The sequence below is a fragment of the Macaca thibetana genome, chromosome 1 (assembly GCF_024542745.1).
Source record: "Macaca thibetana thibetana isolate TM-01 chromosome 1, ASM2454274v1, whole genome shotgun sequence".
In the NCBI taxonomy this organism is placed as follows: Eukaryota; Metazoa; Chordata; class Mammalia; order Primates; family Cercopithecidae; genus Macaca; species Macaca thibetana.
The window spans coordinates 27,803,423-27,826,539 of record NC_065578.1 but is presented as its reverse complement, the minus strand read 5'-3'; the positions used below and the strand labels follow the sequence as shown (position 1 = coordinate 27,826,539).

General features: G+C 51.3%; 2 protein-coding genes across 2 annotated transcripts in view; both read right to left on the bottom strand.

Annotated features, from left to right (window-relative positions):
• Positions 1-16,693, bottom strand: part of OPRD1 (opioid receptor delta 1) — a 60,925-nt gene extending 44,232 nt beyond the window's left edge. The window contains exon 1 of the mRNA XM_050795792.1: positions 16,231-16,693. Coding sequence (XP_050651749.1) covers positions 16,231-16,457 — 227 coding nt within the window. The 5' untranslated portion in view covers positions 16,458-16,693. The remainder of the gene's footprint in view (positions 1-16,230) is intronic.
• The window catches only part of EPB41 (erythrocyte membrane protein band 4.1), a 339,397-nt gene that overhangs the window by 298,683 nt on the left and 17,597 nt on the right, over positions 1-23,117 (bottom strand). The window lies entirely within an intron of this gene.

Below are 23,117 nucleotides of genomic sequence, written 5' to 3'. Positions count from 1 at the left end.
TGCTAGGATTACAGGTATGAGCCTCTGCACCCAGCCAAGCTGACTCATTAGGGGCTAATGCAGCTGGTGACTTTAAATTGAAGCCGATGCTCATTTACCATTCCAAAAATCCTAGGGCCCTTAAGAATTATGCTAAATCTACTCTGCCTGTGCTCTATAAATGGCACAACAAAGCCTGGATGACAGCACATCTGTTTACAGCATGGTTGACGGAGTATTTTAAGCCCACTGTTGAGACAAACTGCTCAGAAAAAAAGACTCCTTTCAAAATATTACTGCTCATTGACAAGGCACCTCGTCACCCAAGAGCTCTGATGGAGATGTACAAGGAGATTAAGCTGTTTTCATGCTTGCTAACACAACATCCATTCTATAGCCCATGGATCAAGGAATAATTTTAACCTTTAAGTCTTACTATTTAAGAAATCCATTTTGTCAGGCTACAGCTGTCATAGATAGTGATTCCTCTCATGGATCTGGGCAAAGCAAACTGAAAGCTGGAAAGAATTCACCATTCTAGCTGCCATTAGGAACACTTGTGGCCAGATGTGGTGGCTCACACCTGTAATCCCAGTACTTTGGGAGGCTGAGGTAGGAGGATCCCTTCAGGCCAGGAGCTCAAGACCAGCCTGGGCAACACAGAAACTCCGGCTCTACAAAATAAAAATGAAAAATAAATAAATTAGCCACACATGGTGGCACACATATATAGTCCCAGCTACTTGGGAGGCTGAGGCAAGAGAATCGTTTGAGCCCAGGAGTTTGAGGCTACAGTGAGCTATGATCACTGTACTCAGCCCGGGCAACAGACTAAGACTGTGTCTCTGGGGAATAATAAAAAGATATTAACAGGAGTTTGAAAGAAGTTGATTCCAGCCCTCATGGATGACTTTAAGGGGTTCAAGGCTTCAGTGGAGGAAGTAATTGCAGATGTAGGAGAAATAGCAAGAGAACTAGAATTAGAAGTGGGGCCTGAAGACGTGACTGAATTGCTGCTGCTGCAATCTCATGAAAAAACTTTAATGGATGAGCAGTTGCTTCTTATAGATGAGCAAGAAAGCGGTTTCTTGAAGCCAGGCGTGATGGCATACGCCTGTACTACCAGCTACTCAGGAGACTGAGGCAAGAGGATCACTCGGGTCCAGGAGTTTGGGGCTGCAGTGAGCTATGATCGTGCCTGTGAGTAGCCACTGCACTCCAGCCTGGGCAACACAGTGAGACAGAAATCAAAAAGAAAGAAAGTGGTTTATTTTGGTTTGGTTTTGTTTTTGAGACAGGGTCTTGCTCTGTCACCCAGGCTGGAGTACAGTGGTGCAATCTCAGCTCACCACAACCTCTGCCTCCCGGACTTCAGCAATCCTCCCACCTCAGCCTCCCTAGTAGCTGGGACTACAGGCGCACACCACCACCCCCGGCTAATTTTTGTATTTTTTTGTAGACACAAGGTTTTGCCATGCTGCCCAGGCTGGTCTCAAACTCCTGACTTCAAAGGATCCGCCCAACTTGGCCTCCCAAAGTGCTGGGATTACAGGCGTGAGCCACAGCGTCTGGCCGAAAGTGGTTTCTTGAGAAGGAATTTACTCCTGGTGAAGAAGATCTGTGAACTTTGCTGAAATGACAACAAAGGATTTAGAGTATAACATGAATTTGATAAAATAGCAACAGGATTTGAGAGGACTGACTCCAATTTTGAAAGAAGTTCTACTGCTGGTAAGATGCTATCAAACAACGTCGCATGCTACAGAGAAATCTTTCATCAAAGAGTCAACTGATGCAGCATCTTCATTGTTGCCTTGTTTTAAGAAATTGCCACAGCCACCCCAACCTTCAGCAACCACCACCCCAACCAGCAGCCATCAATAAAAAGATTATGATTTGCTGAAGGCTCAGATGATTATTAGCATTTTGTTAGTAACAAAAGTATTTTAAAATTGAAGTATGTATATTTTTCTTTAGACATAATGCTATGACACACTTAATAGATTACAGTGTAGTATAAACACCTTTTTTTTTTTTTTTTTTTTGAGACAGGATCTGGCTGTCTCACCCAGGCTGCACTGCAGTGGTGTGATCTCGGTTCACTGCAGGCTCGACCTCCCGGGCTCAAGCGATCCTCCTATCTCAACCTCCCGAGCAGCTGGGACTACAGGTGCACGTCACCACACCTGGCTAATTTTCTGTATTTTTTTGTAGAGACAGGGTTCTGCCACGTTGCCCACGCTGGTCTTGAACTCCTGGGCTCAAACCATCTGCCCACCTCAGCCTCCCAAAGTGCTGGGATTACAAGCATGAGTCAGCACACCCAGCTGTAAACAACTTTCATATGCACTGGGAAACCAAAAAATGTGTGTGACTTGCTTTGAGATATTTGCTTTATTGCAGTAGTCTGGAACCCAACCCACAGTATGTCTGAGGTATGCCTGTACGACTGCAGCCCCGCCACCCTCTCACCCAATGCCTGTTTCGGTTGACTTCACTGCCTATAGCCTTGGCCTTACAACTGTTTGTTTACTGTCCATCTTTTCCCCACCAGACTGTCAGTTCTATGAGGGCAAGGACTGTGTCTTCATCACTGTTGCATCCCAAGTACCTAGAACTGTGCCTGGCACTTCGGGGGGCACAACCCGATGATGTAGAAGTTTTTCTATCATCCCCATTTCACAGATGAGAACACAGACAGCACGCTGAGTTCAACAGTGGACAGTCAACAAGAAGCTGGATTTGAACCCCAGTCCACCTGCCGCCGAAGGACAGGGCTGCCTCCCCTGCTGTTGGCCTTGCCCCAGGAAACCTGGAGTTCTTTAGGCCTGTCATGTGTTATCAGTAGCCCCTAGGCCAGGCTGCCCTGTGTAAGAACCCACTTCTTGGGCTGAGCACTATGGCTCACGCCTGTAATCCTAGCACTTTGGGAGGCCAAGATGGGCGGATCACAAGGCCAGGAGTTCGAGACCAGCCTGACCAACATGGTGAAATCCTGTCTCTACTAAAAATACAAAACTTAGCTGGATGTGGTGGTGTACACCTGTAATCCCAGCTACTCAGGAGGCTGAGGCAGGAGAATAGCTTGAACCCGGGAGAGGTTGCAGTGAGCCGTGATTGTGCCACTGTACTCCAGCCTGGGCGACAGAGTGAGACTCCGTCTCAAAAAAAAAAAAAAAAAAAAAAAGAACCGACTTCTTGGTGTTCTCAAGTACTGCTATTTCCAGCCACTCCCTCCCTCTCCCTCACCTCAGGAAATCCCAATTGTGCAAAGAGACATAAGGAGAGGGAGCAAGGGGATAGGAAAAGCAGTTCTAGTCCAGTCTTGGCCATGGACTCAAAAGACACAGAACGTTTCCAGGTCTCGGTTTCCTCATTTGTAAATCGGAGGGGCTGAACTTGACACAAAGGGTGGCAGAGAACAAGGCAATGGTTAAGAATGTGGGCTCGGCCGGGCGCAGTGGCTCAAGCCTGTAATCCCAGCACTTTGGGAGGCCGAGACAGACGGATCACGAGGTCAGGAGATCGAGACCATCTTGGCTAACACGGTGAAACCCCGTCTCTACTAAAAAATACAAAAAACTAGCCGGGCGAGGTGGTGGGAGCCTGTAGTCCCAGCTACTTGGGAGGCTGAGGCAGGAGAATGGCGTAAACCTGGGAGGCGGAGCTTGCAGTGAGCTGAGATCCGGCCACTGCACTCCAGCCTGGGCGACAGAGCGAGACTCCGTCTCAAAAAAAAAAAAAAAAAAGAGTATGGGCTCTGGGCTCAGAACAACACTCTTCTGATTTCAGAATGATCCTGGCACTTTGGGTGTGTTATGTCCTTTCTCTGAACCTCAAGTTTCCTTATGTATACAATGGGGGCAACACACTCACTTCATATGAGGTCTGCAAAGATTAAATGGGATAATATATGTACATCTCTAGGCAGGGTGCCTGGCACAAAATAGGTGCTCAAGAAAAAGAACCATCATCCATGAGTCACAGTTCTATGTCTCGGTGACAAGGTCATTTCTGCAGGGGAGGAAAATGCTGCCTCTCCCTGCGCAGTGTTCTTTGAATGGTGTTTTTTTGTGTTGTTGTTTTTTTTGAGACAGGGTCTCACTCTGTTGCCCAGACTGGACTGTAGGGGTGCGATCTCGGCTCACTGCAACCTCCACCTCCCAGGCTCAAGTGATTCTCCTGCCTCAGCCTCCCGAGTGGCTAGGATCACAGGCGTGCACCACCACCAACCAGCTACCTTTTTTATTTTTGGTAGAGAAAAAGTTTCACCATGTTGGCCAGGCTGGTCTCAAACTCCTGACCTCAAATGATCCACCCACCTTAGCCTCCCAAAGTGCTGGGATTACAGGCATGAGCCCCCACCGAGCCGGACTTGAACGGGGTTTTTTTTGACCTCATGGGACCTTGAAGTTTGATGTCTTTCTACTTATCAAGAAAGACAGGCTGGGCACGGTGGCTCACACCTGTAATCCCAGCACTTTGGGAGGCCAGGGTGGGAGGATCACCTGAAGTCAGGAGTTTGAGTCCAGCCTGGCCAACATGCTGAAACCTCATCTCTACTAAAAAAATACAAAAATTAGCCGGGCACAGTGGCTCACGCCTGTAATTCCAGCACTTTGAGAGACCGAGGCAGGTGGATCATGAGGTCAGGAGTTCGAGACCAGCCTGGCCAATATGGTGAAACCCTGTCTCTACTAAAAATACAAAAATTAGCTGGGCATGGTGGCACGTACCTGTAATCCCAGCTACTCAGGAGGCTGAGGCAGGAGAATCGCTTGAACCCAGGAGGCAGAGGTTGCAGTGAGCCAAGATGGCACCACTGCACTCCAGCCTGGGTAACAGAGCAAGACTCCATCTCAAAAAAAAATAAATAAAATAAATAAATAGATAAAATTAAAAAAAAAAAATAGGCCGGGCACAGTGGCTCACGCCTGTAATCACAGCACTTTGGGAGGCCGAGGCGGGCGGATCACGAGGTCAGGAGATCGAGACCATCCTGGCTAACACGGTGAAACCCCGTCTCTACTAAAAATGCAAAAAAATTAGCCAGGCATGGCGGCGGGCGCCTGTAGTCCCAGCTACTTGGGAGGCTGAGGCAGGAGAATGGTGTAAGCCTGGGAGGTGGAGCTTGCAGTGAGCCAACATCGTGCCACTGCACTCCAGCCTGGGCGACTGAGCGAGGCTCCGTCTCAAAAAAAAAAAAAAAAGAAGCCAGGTGCAGTGGTGTACACCTGTAATCCCAGCTACTTGGGAGGCTGAGGCAGGAGAATCACTTGAACCCAGGAGGTGGAAGTTGCAGTGAGCCGAGATCGCACCACTGCACTGCAGCCTGGGCGATAAAGTGAGGTTCCATCTCAACAACAACAACAACAACAACAAAAAGGGTGAAAGAAAAGAAAGACTAGGAAAGCTACAGAAGACAAGATTCTTTCCACACACACCCTTGGTGGCCAGAGACAAAGCTGCTGATTTCTACAGCTGCACGGGGAACTATAAATCAGTAGAACACAGCCCAGACACCCCTCATTCCACCCCACAGCCCCCAGCCGGTAATGGGGCCGCTATAGCCTGCAGAGGATGGTAAATTGCTCATTTAAGCCAGACTTTCTGCTCTACCCCCACGATTATCCCTCTTCCTGTGCATGTTATGACGTTCCGTGTGGCCAATTAGATTTTGAGGTCCCAGGACTCTTGAGGTTAATGAAATCATGCCTTGCCCTTGCACAGCCCCCTGCCTCTCAAAGTCCAGACATCTGCCAGGCAAGGAGAAAGGAGAATCTGAGATCACAGCATTTAAAAGTCATTCTTTTTAAAATCTCAGGGTTGGGCGCCTGTAATCCCAGCACTTTGGGAGGCTAAGGCAGGTGATCATCTGAGGTCAGGAGTGTGAGACCAACCTGGCCAACTTGGTGAAACCCCGTTTCTATCAAAAATACAAAAAAAAAATTAACCAGGCATGGCGGCACATGCCTGTAATCCCAGCTACTCAGAAGGCTGAGGCAGGAGGATCGCTTGAACCCAGTGGGGCAGGGGTTGCAGTGAGCCAAGATTGCGCCACTGTACTCCAGCCTGTGCAACAGAATGAGACTCCGTCTCAAATAAATAAGTAAGTAAGTAAGTAAACAATAAAATAAAATCTCAGCCATGGCGAGAGGGGCCTGAAATTCTGCTTGTCTTTTCTCCACCCGAATCTCCACGGCCAAACCTCTACCCAGTGGTTTCCCAGTGTCTACTTGCACACTTCAGTGACAGGAAGGTCCCTACATTACACAGCAGCCCATATCTTCTTGGAGAGCTTTGACTGTTGGCAAATTCCTTATAGAAATAATGAAATAGCTGGGCGCGGTGGCTCACGCCTGTAATCCCAGCACTTTGGGAAGCTGAGGTGGGCAGATCACGAGGTCAGGAGTTAGAGACCAGCATGATCAACATGAAGAAACCCCATCTCTACTAAAAATACAAAGTTAGCCAGGCATGGTGGCTCATGCCTGTAATCCCAGCTACTCGGGAGGCTGAGGCAGGAGAATCGCTTGAACCCGGGAGGCGGAGGTTGCGGTGAGCTAAGATCGCACCATTGCATTCCAGCCTGGGCAACAAGAGCAAAACTCCATCTCAAAAAAAAAAAAGAAAGAATGAATGAGATGTGTGCAAACACACGTGTCCAAGAATGTTCACAGCATTATGTATTATTACTATTTTTTTGTTTTTAGAGACAGGGTCTTGCTATGTTGCCTGGGCTGATCTTGAATTCCTGGGCTCAAGTGATCCCCCACTGTGGGCTCCCAAAGTGCTGGAATTATGGAGGTGAGCCACCATGCCCAGGCAGCAGCATTATTTAGATTCGCATAATATTGGAAATAATAAAAGTCACTGGAAAAAGAACACATTCCTACAGTGTAGCCATCAAAAATCATGTTTTCAAACTAGAAGGGCACATGCTTACCATCTAATGTTAAGTGAATAGGCATCTCACAAAATATTACATGTAATGTCATCGTGACTTCAACATGTGGCCCTGATTTCACTAAAATGGAAAAACAAAGCTGGGTGTGTTGGCTCATGACTGTAATCCCGGCACTTTGGGAGGCCACAGTGGGAGGATCACTTGAGTCCAGGAGTTCGAGACCAGCCCAGGCAACATAAGGAGATCCCCATCTCAGAAATAAAAATAAGCCGGGTGTGGTGGCTCACGCCTGTAATCCCAGCACTTTGGGAGGCCAAGGCAGGCAGATCACCTGTGGTCAGGAGTTCAAGACCAGCCTGGCCAAGATGGTGAAATCCTGTCTCTACTAAAAATACAAAAATTAGCCAGGCGTGGTGGTGGGCGCCTGTAATCCTAGCTACTTGGGAGGCTGAGGGAGGCGAATTGCTTGAACCCAGGAGGCAGAGGTTGCAGTGAGCCGAGATTGTGCCAATGTACTCCAGCCTGGGTGACAAGAATAAGACTCTGTCTCAAATAAATAAATAAATAAATGTAAAATTGAGAAACAGAGAGACAGAAAAGAGATGGGAAGGAAATACACCAAAATGAAAAAGCTCTTTTCTTTGTGATAGGATTATGGATAATGTCTGCCTCTGCTTAAATTTCTCCATATTTTCTGAAATAAGTTTGTTACCTTTATTGTAGAAGAAAATTTCTTTCTTTCTTCTTTTTTTTTTTTTTTAGATATGGGGTCTCAGGCGAGATGCGGTGGCTCATACCTGTAATCCCAGTACTTTGGGTGGCCAGAGGCGGGCAGATCACATGAGGTCAGGAGTTCAAGATACGGGATCTTGCTTAGTTGCCCAGGCTGGACTGCAGTGGCACTATCATAGCTCACTGTCACCTCAAGTTCCTGGGCTCAAGCCATCCTTCCACCTCAGCCTCCCAAGCAGCTGGGACTACAGGTGCATGCCACCATGCTCAGCTAACTTTTTAATTTTTTTGTAAAGACAGGGTCTTGCCATATTGTTTGGGCTAGTCTCAAACTCCTGGACTCCAGTGATCCTCCTGCTTTGCCTCCCAAAGTGTTAGGATTACAGGCATGAGTCACTGCACCCAGCTGAAAATTTATAATACTGAGTTGATAAACTTTCCCTATACCACCCACTCAATAATTCTAGTTCCGGCTCACACCTGTAATCCCAGCATTTAGGGAGGCTGAGGCAGGTGGATCACTTGAGGTCAGGAGTTCGAGATCAGCCTGGCCATCATGGTGAAACCCCGTCTCTACTAAAAATACAAAAATTAGCCTAGTATGTTGGCACACCCCTGTAATCCCAGCCACTCAGGAGGCTGAGGCAAGAGAATCGCTTGAACCCAGGAGGCAGAGGTTGCAGTGAGCCGAGATCGCATCACTGCACTCCAGCCTGGGCAACAGAGCAAGACTCTGTTTCAAAAGAAAAAAAAAAATTCTAGTTCCTGAGGGTCGAAAAATGTCCATCAAATGAATGCAAAGCAAGTCTGACTCCTCTTCTAAATAGTCATAATTATAGAAAATGTTTATTGACCACATACCAAATGCCTAGCTCTGTGCCGAAGTCCCTCGCATCAGGCCTCGTGAACTCCTCCAAACCACTCTATGAGGGTGTCTTGCTGCTTTCACAGATGAGAAAGCTGGGCTCAGAGAGGGTGTATATGGACTGCTCAAGCTCACTCTCTTAGTAAATGGTACGGCGGGGATGTCATTCCAGGTCAGTCTGGATCCAATGTCTAGGCTCTCAATGGCTGCCACCCCACGGAGAGGCTTCAGAGATTTGCAGACAGCAATCTACCCTCTACCCCGTCCCCGTTCCTCGTTTCTCTACCTAGACACCCCCAGCACTCGCCTCCATTCCGCCATGTCATGGACAGCAGCAGCAGACGGAAACATGGAGCGATTTTGCAGTCAGAGAGGCCAGGGTTTGAATCTCGACTCCACCCGTCTCTTGCTGTGAGAGGCACATTGCCCTGAGCCACCCTCTGAGCCTTCTTGTCCCCATTTGCAAATGAGAACAGAAAGCCCCCATTGCAGGGCTGTGGTCCAGCTTACATACTTCAACCTCAGTATGGCCTCTGGCTCCAGAAGCCTCCAGCATGTGGCAGAAGCTTAGGAAGAGGCTCTTCGGTGTTCTCAGTGACTCCTATGGACCCACCCCAGTGCGTCTGTAAGTCACACACACTCCCCAGGGAATGAACCCAAGACCCAGGAAGAAGCAGGCTCCCGGCAAGACCAGGAGATGCAGCAGGAACAGCAGCCAGGGCTGCTGCTTGTTCTCTCTGCTCAGCCTCACCAGAAGTCATCTGGCCCAGCCTCCTCCTGCTGCCTCCTTCTTTTTTTTTGAAATGGGGTCTTGCTATGTTGTCCAGTCTGATCAACACCTTAGCCTCTTGAGTAGCTGAGATTACAGGCATGCACCACCATGCACAGCTCCCTGCCTTCTTGTTAGGTCCAACAACACTCCATTTCAGAAAGAGGACAGCTGAGGCCAAGGTTTTAACAGCCCCATCCAAGGTCACATGGCTCTCTTTTCATTGCCCTGAGCCACCCTCTCTAGTCTCCCCACATTGAGCCCCTCCCCATCCAATCCACCCCCACCCCCAGCCCCGCCAAATTCATTCTCTTGAACACCATTCTGCACAGATTGCTCCAAAATCCCCCTCCCCATGGCCTGTGAGCCGAAGCTCCCTCATTTCCCAGCACGCCATCCTTACCAGGGGATCCTTGAGGACCTGTCCAGTCTCAGCTCCCACATCCAGACTAGAACCTCAGCATGGCCTCTGGCCCCTCACACAGTCATGCTGGGCCTGCCTCCAGGCCTCTCCTCAGCCCCATGAGAACACCTGCCTCCAATTACCTGGGGCTGCTCTACCAGGTGCACCTCCTCAGGAATCATGGGTGGCTCCTGAGCCCAGCCAAGCTCAGCACCCAGCAGGTGCTTTTGACACTATGGTAAGGAGGACACCTGCTTACGACGCTTTTCCTGCTTTTGTCCCTGCAGCCTCTCCATCCTCACAGCCACCCTGGTCCCCAGCACTCTCGTCTCAGCCCCGGTGAATCGTTGCTCCTGTGGTTCCCTCTGGGATGCTCCGCCCGCACCTCTCCAGGGAGCCAACTGCTGCTCCCCCTCCATGATGCACAGGCATCCCCTCCTCTGGCTGGGTCTGGGGACTCCCTGGACTCCCACAGTTCCAGGGAGCTGCACTTGTCTGTGGAGTTGCAACTAATCGGGGCTGGTACGGGGCATGGCTGTGTTAGGAGCCAGGGGGCATATGGAGGTTTAAGTTGTGGGTCTGGGCAGCGAGAGCTGAGGCTGGACAGGCCTGGCACGGGGCAGCATCAGCAAATGCTTTACTGACTGAGTATATGTGCAGGTAATGCAGGACATGGGAAAGAGCCCAAGGTGGAAAACGTAGACGACTAGGCCTCAACAGCCCACCTGCAGGCGCCGCAGGAGTGCCAGGAAACCACAGTGCAGGGCATACCAGGTGCTATGCTCGGCCTTTCCATGCTCAATCTCTGAGTCCTCCCAATAACCTGTCATATCACCCCAATTTGCTTTTTTTTTTTTTTTTGAGACGGGGTCTTGCTCTGTCACCCAGGCTGGAGTGCAGTGGCACCATCTCGGCTCACTGCAAGCTCCACCTCCCGAGTTCATGCGATTCTCCTGCCTCAGCCTCCCGAGTAGCTAGGACTATAGGCACCCGCTACCATGCCTGGCTAATTTTTTGTGTTTTTACTAGAGACGGGGTTTCACCGTGTTAGCCAGGACGGTCTCGATCTCCTGACCTCGTGATCCGCCTGCCTCAGCCTCCCAAAGTGCTGGGATTACAGGCCTTAGCCACTGCGCCCAGCCTTCACCCCAATTTTTTAAATGATAAAATGAGCCGGGCACAGCGGCTCACACCTATATCCCAGCACTTTGGGAGCCCATGGTTGGCGGATCACTTGAGGTCAGGAGTTCGAGACCAGCCTGGCCAACATGGTGAAATCTCCCATCTCTACTAAAAACACAAAAACTAGCTGGGCATGGTGGCGAGTGCCTGTAATCCTAGCTACTGGGGAGACTGAGGCACAAGAATTCCTTGAACCCTGGAGGCAGAGGTTGCAGTGAGCCGAGATCGTACCACTGCACTCCAGCCTGGGCAACAGAGTGAGACTCCATCCAAAAAAAAAAATGAGGCTCAGGGAAGTTAAGCTGGTTTTGCCCAAAGCCACACCTCTGGGACACGGATAGAGACCGGGCGCTCCCTGACCTCTAGCCACAACCTTCACCACTGCACTGTGTCATCTCACTGGAATCTCTCCTGGCCCAGAGGCCCTGGGTCCAGACCCCGAGAGAGGGGAGGGAGACAAGAAGCCAGGGGGCTTCCAAAACCAGGACAGGGATTCAGTACTACAAATTCTGCCTACAAGACACTTCAGCATTTTCCCCAGCAGCTTCTGGAACCTCAGCAGGAGACCAAAGAGACAAGCAGAACCCTTCATTCACCTGTCCTGACCCTGCCACCGTCCACCTGCCTGGCCCGACTCCCCTCCCTGCTGGGTGCTGCAGTCACCTTAGACAGGAGGGAAAACGCGGTGCTTTGCCAACATCATCTCATCTAATCCTGAGGACAAAGGTACCTATGAGGTAGTACTTATTACCCACATCTTCCCGACGAAGACAGAGGTGCAGTGAGGCGATCTGGCTTGCTAAAGCTCTTAGTAAGTAGCAGAGCCAGCATCTGATACAAAGAGAAAAATCAGAAGAGACATGGGCTGAGGTGAGATCAAGGGGCAGAGAAGCACACAGGCTGAAGGCGTCTCGTGGAGGTTGGCCGGGGCTGGCAGGAGGCAGGGGGTGCTGTGAGGGTACAAACCTGCGGAAACCTGGCTCAGGGCGCAGAGAAGGCAGGGAGACAGAGAAGGCTGTGGAACAGACAGCCAAGTGGGAAAGCACTGACTCCTTGCCCAGGTTCTGGGTCCGGCCACCCAGGATCTGGGCCAGGCAGGAGGAAGAGGGGGTCACCTGCCACAGGTGAGGGGCCTGCTAAGCCCATCACACCTCACCTACCCAGTGGGCTGCCCAGGGGAAGTCTCCGAGATGCCAGCCCGGCAGAGGACGCTGACTCTGCCCAGAAGGAGTTGTCCGGTATCTGCTCTGAGGACCAGGGCACCCCCATGGCCAGCATGAGTCATCATGTTGGCCAATCCCACAAGCAGGAGGAGCGGGTGATGCTCTGCCTTGGGACCACCTGTCCACAGAAGTCCTGCTCACGCTTCACAGAAGCCTCATTCCCTCAAGCCACAGGCTGTTTGTTAAAAACGCAATTCCCAGAGGCCCCTCTCAGGCCCCCAGGAGGAGGCGGCTTCTCAGGTGGCTCCTTGGAGGGGAGAGAGGACAGAGTGTGGGGCCTGCAGGACGGAGGGTGCTTCTGATCTGGAATTCTGAGACTCCTGGTTCCTATATTCAGGCCCTCATCAGCGTCCTGCTTCCCAGCCACAGCTCCTCCCTCAGCTTTTGACTCAGTTTCCCCTCCTCATCCTTTAGCTCTGCAGAGGCTTCTCTGATCTCTCTGTCTAGCTGAGACCCTCCCCTGCCCCCAACATGGGCTCTCAAATCCCCCACATATTTTCATAGATAGCCCCTACCACAGCTACAAACTTCAGTTTATTGGATGGCTGGGTGACCAATGTCTGTTTCTCCTGCCAGACCCTGAGCTTCGGAAGGTCTGGAGCACGGTGGGTTTTTTTCTCGGCATTTAGCACAGAGCGTGTAGAGTGTTGTAGAATGAGTTAATTCTTTTCCGTCCTTCACACAGAGCCCCTCCCTGTTCTCAAAGAGCTTAGGGTCTAAAAGGCTCAGATATCACACATTATGCCACTTAATCCTCACCCCCACCCTGGAGGCGCTGTCGGTGTTCCCACTTTAATGAGAAGAGCTTCAGACAGCTCATCACTAGCCCGAGTACACAGCAAGTAAGCGGCTTTGACCTGGTATGTCTGGTCCAGAGCCACAGCTCTGCCTACTACACCACCCTGCTTTCCTTCCCCAAGGGTCTCTGAATCTTCCCTTGTTCACTGTCCCCCACCCCCACCCCCCACACGCTGCTTAAGCTCAGGACTGACAGGCAGAATTCGCTCACTCAACCACTCCTTCACCCAACCCAGCAGCCGGCTCATGCACTGGCTGTCTTCTAAACAGGGCCTGCCATAACGAGATGGAGCGCAGCTCGAGGAGCCCTTCAGGGGAGCAGGAGCCTTTCTCCCACCCGGGCTGCCCTCTCTGAGGCTTTTCCAGCAGAAGCGAAGACCCAGGCAGCTACCCTGCCCTCAGACTCTCGTTCACTGCTCACTGGGGAAGGACTAAGCACCAGCCCTTATCATCCCCCCTCCCCAAAGGACAGCAGCCTAAAATATACAGGCTGAAAAATACAGAGGAGCACAGTCCCCAGGTCTCTGCACTCTGAGGACTCCAGGACAAGAGAAGGGACAAAGTTAGGCACGATGGCTCTGCCTGTAATCCCAGCACTCTGGGAGGCCAAGGCAGGAGGATCGCTTGAGCTCAGAAGTTTGACACCAGCCTAGGCAACATGGCAAAACCCCGTCTCTATAAAAAATACAAAAGTTAGCATGGCGTGTGCCTGTAGTCCCAGCTACCCACGAGCCTGAGGCGGGAGGATCGCAGTAAGCCCAGGAAGTCGAGGCTGCAGTGAGCTGTGACTGCGACGCTCCAGCCTGGGCAACAGAGAGAAATCTTGTCTCAAAAATAAAAGAGGGACAGAATTCTGCCCCCCTCCTCCCAGACAATGCTTTGACTGTCCTCTACCCCAGGCAACTCTGGAGAAAAGTTTTGGACTTAAGTCACAGACTAGGGTTCTAGCTCTGGGCCTGGTGCCAACTGTGGTACCCTCTGAGAATAAGTCACCTTGCCTCTCTCTGAGCCGCAGATTCCTCATTTTATCCGCAGGATGCGGGTGCTGATGATAATTCTAAAGCCTGTCCCATAGGATTGAAGGTGAGGATTCAATCATTCAGACCCAGAGATACAGTTTTCACATACATGGTTGACCAGCGAAATGTCTTGGCAACGTGGGGACGCCTAGGGGCCTGCTAAGCTGCCTGCGTACACTTGGCAATGCGATTCCGGGAAGGCTGTAAGGGAATGCCCCTAGTAGGCCGAGCCCAGAGCCTCCCTTCAGTGGACCTTCAGCAGTGGGAGCCCCCGCCCCTTGCTCAATGGTTGTGGGGAAGCTGTGCTCAGTCAGCCCACCAGCCAGGGGCCCTGAGGAAAAGGTTGGAAATGAGACCGAACACACTGACGCTCAACTTTTCCCAGACTTGGGCACCTGGAGCTCCTCTAGACAGGGCAGGTGCCAGGAACTGGAGCTCTCAGAATCACAGCTACTCTCAGGCCCACCTTAGGACAAGCGTCTCCCTCAAGCTCCCTTCTTTAGTTGGATTCTCCAGGATCTAGAATCCTCGCTATACAGACAGCGTCCATTCACTGGGTCCAGGCGCCAGGCCAGTGCGTTATGTGCTCTCTCACTGACACCTCACAACAACGCTGTGGAAGAAGATTTATCATTACTTCATTCTACAGATGAAGAAACTGCAGCTCGAAGAGGCGAAGTGATTCGCCCAAGTCACAGAGCCAGTTCGTGGCAGAGCAGGGATTCATACCCAGGCCGGCCTGCCTCTAAGCCTGCGAAGTGGGGAGAATCACTGACAAAGACACAAAGCAAAGATCAGTTCCGCCTGTGCTGGGGGGCGGGGGGATTCTCTCCCTGTTGCTTGTGATGAGTCATGGAAAGCACAGGAAATTATTGTACCCGCCACTCTTTCTGCAGGAGCAAAGATCCCCCAGAGATCATCAATGCCGAAGCCCACTGACACCCACACACCTCATCCCACGCTCCAACACACCGTGTTCTGCCCTGCAGACACCCCATACCCTGGAATTCATACTTTCCAATTGAGGAGATTGGGTCTCTATTCTTCGGACAGGGAAACTGAGGCGGATGGGAGGCGGGGCAGGAAGAATGGTGCCTGGGCATCCATGACTGGGCTGAGACTACAGTTCATCTCTCCAACCTCTGAGTCCACGATCTGACCTATGCCCTGCACGGTGGCATCACAGCCCAGAGAGGTTTAGGGCCATGTCCTCGGTCCAGCATGGAGGACCCATTTTCAACTAACAGTAAATACCAGGGCATCTTTGTTGTTTTAAGGATGGAAGTTTTCCTCTCAACCCTTATTGGCCACGTCTGAGCTTATGGGCTGTATCAGGAGGGCTACTTCTGGGGCAAGCTGACGTCTTAGGCGCTCTGAGAAGGTCCCCGCACTCTCCATAAACTCCAAGAAGAGCACCTCACTTCCTGGGATGAAAACCCAAAATCCACTCCAGCCCAGACAAACCTCTGCTGCCTTTGGCAGAAGAAAAGACTGTTAGAGGAGGCAAAGAGAAAATGGGAGGCGGCATTTGTGAGGATGGCGTGAGGCTTCTCTGAATCCTATTCAGAATTCCTGACCAGATGGCCACTGGGGAAGGGAACAGAGAACCGGTTGGCGACCCATAGCTGTCGCACATGGTATCCAGGAAATCACTGACAAAGGCACACACAGCTGCACAAACACAGGTGCGGCCACTCTGGACGCTCTGCTGCCCTCGGGGTTTCAGGGGCTTGACAAGAACAACAGTCACATTGTTACACTCAGACAGAATCACAAACTGACCGTTAGGGACAAGCACACACCAACAGATGAGCACCAAATATGACTCGGTAAGGGCCCCACGGCGAGGTGCTGACACCCAGCACCCTCCTGTCTGCCCTGCCCGCACGGTGCCCTCACACCGGTCTCCCCAAAGGCCCGCGGCACCTCAGAGCAGCTCTGCCCACCCCATGGGCATGTTTCCGACGTCCAAACATACAGTTGTACTGTCACAACCATCCACTCACAAACTGTGACAGATACACAAACTGACGCCAAACTGTCCCACAAAGAAACAAGGGGATGCCAACAGATAATCAAATGTAATTTACTCAACTGCGGCGCAACCCCCTCCACCACACACACACATACACGCGCGCGCGCACACACACACACACACACACACACACACGATGACACACATTCCTGTGTCCCCCTCGATGTAAGTGGCCTCACCTCTCGCTGGGCCCCAGGTGCCCCTGCTGGAAGTGCGGAGGCGCAGGGAGTCCAGGGTCCGGGCTTGGGGTCCCAAGTTCGTGATCCCCACCCTCCCCCCGGGCCCCATCCCTGCGGTGCCGGCCCGCAGCGGACTCACCGTACGATGCCGAACATGACGAGCACGTTGCCCAGCAGCCCCACGGCGCACACGGCCGAGTAGAGCGCAGTGATGGCGATTGCCAGGGCGAGGGACGAGGCGCTCCGCGCACCCGGCGGCCCCGACGCATTGGCGCCAGCGTTGGGGAAGGCGCTAGGGTAGGCGTCCGAGGCGTTGGCGAAGAGCGGGGGCTGCAGCGCGGCGCCGGCGGAGGGGGCCGGTTCCATGGTTGCCGGCCGGCTCCGCCGCGTCCCTCTCCACCGTGCGCCCTGGGCGCGGGGATCCGACACCAAGGGAGCGGGAAGGTAGAGGCCGCGGCCCCCGACGCCGCCGGCTGCCGCGTCCCGGCCGCCCCGCTGTCTCTGCGCCTCCTCCGCCTGCCTCGCAACCGCACCGGCCCAGCCCCCGACGTCCACCCGCTCTCCTCGCCCGGAGCGCTGTGAGCCAGGAGCAGCCGCAGGCTCCTCGGACGCGCCCGCCGCGCGCACCACGTGGCCCGGAGGCGGCCGCCAGTCTGCGCCCGCGACCGGGGGCGGGCGCTGCACCACTGGCTCGGAGCTGGGCAGGGGAGGCCTCCCGACCCCTCCCTAGGGATGCTCTGCCGGCTCGAGTGCGCCCCCGTCCCAGCCTGGACTCCCCTCTCACCCCCTTGCTACTTTGGTGTCAGAGGGACCTGGGTGTGGATCCCGCCTCCCGCCCCTGCACTAACCGGTGGAGTGACCTTGTGTAAGTCATTTAACCTCCCTCAGCTTCATTCTCTTTGTGAGATGAGGAAAATCGTACCACCGCCCTCAGAGGGTGGTTGGGGAGACTGAATAAAATGATTCGAACAAAGAGCGTAGCGCAGTGCCCTGCGCACAGTTACATGCTCCGTAAGTCACCCGTATTATCCGTGCCTTTCTTGCATCCCATTCATTCGCTCAACAAAAATTTTGAAGGTGCCTAATAGAAGAGCCAAGTGTTTGGGGGGACCCTCCAGTACACAAAACCAGATGCAGCCTCTGCTTCCTGGGGCTTACAGCCCAGTGCAGGAAAGAGAGAGCAATCCTAAAATGCCATTAAGATATAGGTACGAATTGAGAAAGTGGCAGGGTGTGCAAAACGCAGGGGTCAGGACAGCTTCCCTGGGGAAACGACACTTGAGGGGAGGGGTGAAGTTTGAGGAGGAACTAACTTAAGGAAGAAACAAGGGAAGAGGATTCCGGATAAAGGAAGCAGAGGGACTGAAAGGAAACCAGGAAGAGGAGAAGGCAGGAAGTGAGGGGGCGATGAGGTGGTGGGCAGGTTCTTGCAGACGACCTTAAGGAGCGCTCTGGCTGCAGTGCGGGCCAATAGAAGTGGGGCACTTGGCTAAGTCATCCTTGCCACACCCCTTCCAAGACCTAACCATTCCAGATTAGAGCCATCCTTCTCCTTGGGGTGCCCAGCCTTTCCAGAATATTTTCTCTACCAAGCATTACTCTGTTCCAGGCACTGTGATAAGCACTTTATCCATGCGCCAACACTTTGGAGTAGCTTCTGTTATTATTGTCCCCATGTTACAGATGAGAAGACTGAGACTCAGCACCAGATTATCCCACCTATCCGAACTGGTCTCCCTCCTTAAAGGGACTGATTGACCCCCGCATCTAGGAGAGGGCTGAGGTCACAGCAGGTGCTCAAGAAATGCTTTTGGATGATAAAGATCCCAAAGGGAACTGAAGTGGAACAATATTAGGGGTTCTGAGCTCTAGGCTCTGGGGCAATGCTCTTGGCTCTGTGTGTGGCTGGACAAAGACCCCTCCCTCACGTCACCCTCTAGCTTGAGTCATCCATCTATGTGCAAGGCTCCTACCCTTTCCCGGAAAAAAAGCCAGAATTCCCAAGCTCACCCTCTTCTCCATTTTCTCCACCCCACTTAGCTGCTGTCCAGGCACCTCTACCAACTACAGCAAGTCCCCCACCCCAGGGCTTTCCCACTCAACCACCTAAAGACTTATCAGAGATTTTTGCTGTGGTCACCTGCTGCCAAAACTCTCTCCCCTTCCCAAAGGGCCTGGTACTCACAGACTTTTCTAGTGCCAGCGGAGAGAAATTGGGACAGGAAGAAGGAGGGCTACTTTATTGGAATCCTGGTCCCCTCCCTAACCCTCCAAGCCAAGTTTTTTCCTGCCTCAGGACATTTGTACATTCTATTCCTTCCACTTGGAAGGCTGGACCAATTCCCCAGCCTAAGCGTTATTTATCCCTCAAGTTTCAGCGTAAATATCACTTCCTTTATGAAACCTTCACTGATCCCCACGCCACCTCCAACTATCCCAGCTCTCCTTATTATGCGGCCTCTTCTTTACATATTAATAGTTTCTCATGTATTTATTTGTGTAATCATTGGATTTTTTTGTGCATCACCTTCACATAAAAAAGTATTGTGTAAAACTAACCATTGAGTACTATGCTCAGTAACTGAGTTGACAGGATAATTCACACCCCAAACCTCAGCATCACAAAATATACCCAGGTGGCAAATCTGCACATGGACCCCCCTGGATCTACAAGAAAAATTGAAAAAGGCTGGGCACGGTGGCACACACTTGTAATCCAAACATTTTGGGAGGCTGAGGCAGGCAGATCACTTGAGCCTAGGAGTTCGAAACCAGCCTGGGCAACATGGAAAAAACCCTGTCTCTACAAAAAAAAAAAGACTGTTAAGCATGGTAATGTGTGTCTCTAGTCCCAGCTACTTGGGAGGCTGAGGTGGGAGGATCATTTGATCTGGGAAAATAGAGGCTGCAGTGAGTCAAGATCGTGCCTCTGCACTTCAGCCTAGATGACAGCAAGACCCTGTCTCAAAAAAAAAAAAAGTTGAAAAAAACATAAAAAGATCTTGTGCATTTCTGTGCCCTCCACCTTAGTGCAAGCACTGACACACAGATGCTCACTTGATGAGTGACTGAATAAAGAAGCTCAGTTCCAACTTTGGTTACTTCATATTTTTTTTTTAAAGAAGCTCACAATCAAGAAGTTGTGAAAGAGGGCTGGGTGCAGTGGCTCACGCCTGTAATCCCAGCATTTTGGGAGGCCGAGGAGGGCAGATCACCTGAGATCAGGAGTTCGAGACCAGCCTGAACAACATGGTGAAACCCGGTCTCTACTAAAAATACAAAAAAAAAAAAAAAAAGCTGGGCGTAATGGTAGGTTCCTGTAATCCCAGCTACTTGGGAGGCTGAGGCAGGAGAATCGCGAATCGCTTGAACCTGGGAGGCAGAGGTTGCAGTGAGCTGAGATGGCGCCATTGCACTCCAGCCTGGGTGACAAGAGCGGAAGTCCATCTCAAAAAAAGAAAAAGAAAAAGAAAAAGAAGTTGTGAAAGATATGTAAATGACCAAGTACATGAGTAAAATAATTGCTAAGAAAACATACATGCCGGCTGGGCTCCGTAGCTCACATCTGTAATCCCAGCACTTTGGGAGGCCGAGGAGGGCAAGTCACCTGAGGTCAGGAGTTCAAGACCAGCCTGGCTAACATAGCGAAACCCAGTTTCTACTAAAAATACAAAAAATTAGCCAGGCTTGGTGGCTCACGCCTGTAATCCCAGCTACTCAGGAAGCTGAGGCAGGAGAATTGCTTGAACCCGGGAGGCGGAGCTTGCAGTGAGCCGAGATCGTGCCTGTGCACTCCAGCCTGGGCGACAGAGCGAGACTCTGTCTCAAAAAAAAAAAAAAAAAAAAAGAAAGAAAGAAAGAAAAAACATGCATGCCAAGTGCAAGTGAATTGGAAATTCAAAGGCTTCTAGGGGGATTCCACAATGACCTTCTAAAGTGAAAACTTGGAAATGATCTTTTTTGGGGGGCGGGGGACGGAGTCTCACGCTGTTGCCAGGCTGGAATGTAGTGGCACGATCTTGGCTCACTGCAACCTCCGCCTGCAGGGTTCAAGCAATTCTCCTGCCTCAGCCTCCAGAGTAGCTGGGATTCAGGTGCGCAATACCACACCCAGCTAATTTTTGTATTTTTAGTAGAGACAGGTTTCACCATATTGGCCAGGATGGTCTCCATCTCTTGACCTCATAATCCACCTGCCTCAGCCTCCCAAAGTGCTGGGATTTCAGGTGTGAGCCACCGCACCCAGCCTTTAATTTTTTTTTTTTTTTGTAGAGATGGTGTCTCACTATGTCGCCCAGGCTGGTCTTGAACTCCTAGGCTCGAACTCCTGGGCTCAAGCCTCCCAAAGTGCTGGGATTACAGGCATGAGCCACTGCACCTGGCCTTCTAGTCTACTTATCTTTAAAAGACAGTCTCATTTCTGTGGTCACAAATTCATATAACAACGCTATTGGCTTCCATTTATGGAGAGCATGTTCTATGTCAGGCAATGGGCCAAATGCTATGTGGATTATCTCATTTAATCTCCAAGCAGCCCCATAAGCATATAGAGTGATTATTATTCCATTTTTCAGAGGTTAGTTTACCTACCCAAGCCAGAACTGAGATGCCAAGCCAGGTCTGTGTGACTCCAAACCTCAGTCTCCTGACTACTAGACTATGCTGCCTCCCAGAACAAAGACTAGAAAGTCATCCAGAAAAACATACTCCATCCGCCTTTGCTCAGCAGAGTTTCCCCACCACCCTGGTGTAGGGCAATGATTCACTTGGAGCTTGGGAGATTCTTTATTATTTTATTTTTTTTTTTTTTTTTTTTTTTTTGAGACGGAGTCTTGCTCTTGTTGCCCAGGCTGGAGTGCAGTGGCGCGATCTTGGCTCACTGCAACCTCCGCCTCCCGGGTTCAAGCGATTCTCCTGTCTCAGCCTCCTGAGTAGCTGGGATTACAGGCATGTGCCACCACTTCCGGCTAATTTTGTATTTTTAGTAGAGATGGGGGTTTCTTCATGTTGGTCAGGCGGGTCTCGAACTCCCAACCTCAGGTGATCTGCCCGCCTTGGCCTCCCAAAGTGCTGGGATTACAGGTGTGAGCCGCCACACCCGGCCACTTGGGAGATTTTTGAGTTCATCTCCACTGTTGGGGGGAACCAGGGTAGACACAGTCCTCCACACCTGGGTCACAGAAGAGTTTGAGCTGTGTTTGGAGCTTGTTCATATCCTGACCTCAAGGTGGGAGAAATGAAGAGAAAAACAATGGGAAATCCTGGGCTAACCCAGGGCATCAGAAGGCGTCAGCAGGAGAGAAACAGAAATCACTGAAGGAGTCAGAGCAGAAAGGAACTCCCTGGGGAAGCTATTAACAATTTAGTATGTGGGAATGTGGCTCCCACCTGCCAAAGAGACAGAGCTGCCTGATAGAAAATACAACGGCTGCCTCCCAGTGAGCAGGCAGCTCCCCTGGGTTGCCTCTCAGTCTGGCTCCATCAGCAATCTCCAGGAGGGGGAGGATAGCAAAGATAACCATAAAATAATGCAAAGGACTTTTGCCTTTCCAAAGTACTTCCAGGCCAGGGGCAGTGGCTCACGCCTGTCATCCCAGCACTTTGGGAGGCTGAGGCAGGCGGATCACTTGAGGTCAAGAGTTCAAGACCAGCCTGGTCAACGTGGTGAAACCTCGTATCTACTAAAAATACAAAAATTAGCCATGTTTGGTGGTGGGCACCTGGAATCCCAGGTACTCAGGAGGCTGAGGCAGGAGAATCGCTAGAACCCGGGAGGCGGAGGTTGCAGTGAGCCGAGATCGCACCATTGCACTCCAGCCTGGGCGACAGATCAAGACTCTACCTCAAAATAAAAATAAATAAATAAACAAACAAACAAAGAAAGCACTTCCAGATTGATGACTTCATCTTGACACCAGCCTGATACATGGGGAGTTTAGGCTTCATTATCTTCGTTTGCTAGCTAGGAAAACAGACATCTAGAGAGCCTGGTGGGATCCCCAAGGATACACAGCAAACTGGCGAAAGAAATAGGATTGGCACCATCCATATAGTTGCTCAAGCTAGAAACCTGAGAATCATTCTTGACTCCTCTCTGTCTCTTTCCAACACTTCTAAGCAATCACCAGGTCCTGTCCATCCTTCCTTTATAATCCCTGGATCCTGTCATTGTTCCTTATTCTTATTACCAATTTCCTCCTAGTCTGACACACCACCATTTCTTTTTTTTTTTCTTTTTCTTTTTTTTGAGACAGAGGCTCGCTCTGTTGCCCAGGCTGGAGTGCAGTGGCCGGATCTCAGCTCACTGCAAGCTCCGCCTCCCGGGTTCACGCCATTCTCCTGCCTCAGCCTCCCAAGTAGCTGGGACTACAGGCGCCCGCCACCTCGCTCGGCTAGTTTTTTATGTATTTTTAGTAGAGACGGGGTTTCACCGTGTTCGCCAGGATGGTCTCGATCTCCTGACCTTGTGATCCGCCCGTCTCGGCCTCCCAAAGTGCTGGGATTACAGGCTTGAGCCACCGCGCCCGGCCTCTTTTTTTTTTTTCTTGAGATGGAGTCTCGTTCTGTTGCCCAGGCTGGAGTGCAGTGGTGTGATCTCAGCTCACTGCAACCTCTGCCTCCCGATTTCAAGCAATTCTCCTGCCTCAGCCTCCCAAGTACCTGGGACTACAGGGACACACCACCACGCCCTGCTAATTTTTGTATTTTTGGTAGACACAGGTTTCACTATGTTGGCCAGGCTGGTCTCGAACTCCTGACCCCTGGTGATCCACCCATCTTGGCCTCCCAAAGTGCTGGGATTATAGGCACCATTTATTGCTGCAACTACTGAAATAGCCTCTGAAATGATCTCCCTGCACCCAAGCTTGCTGCCTTCAAGCAGTAACATGGCTTCAGGCTGCTTCACACTTCCACCTCTCTCTACCTCACCAGACCCTTGTACCACCTTACATTTTTACGTTTACATGCTGGGTTCCAACCAAAATAAACTCCTTGAGGTTCTCCAAACAACTTGCTTCTCTCACC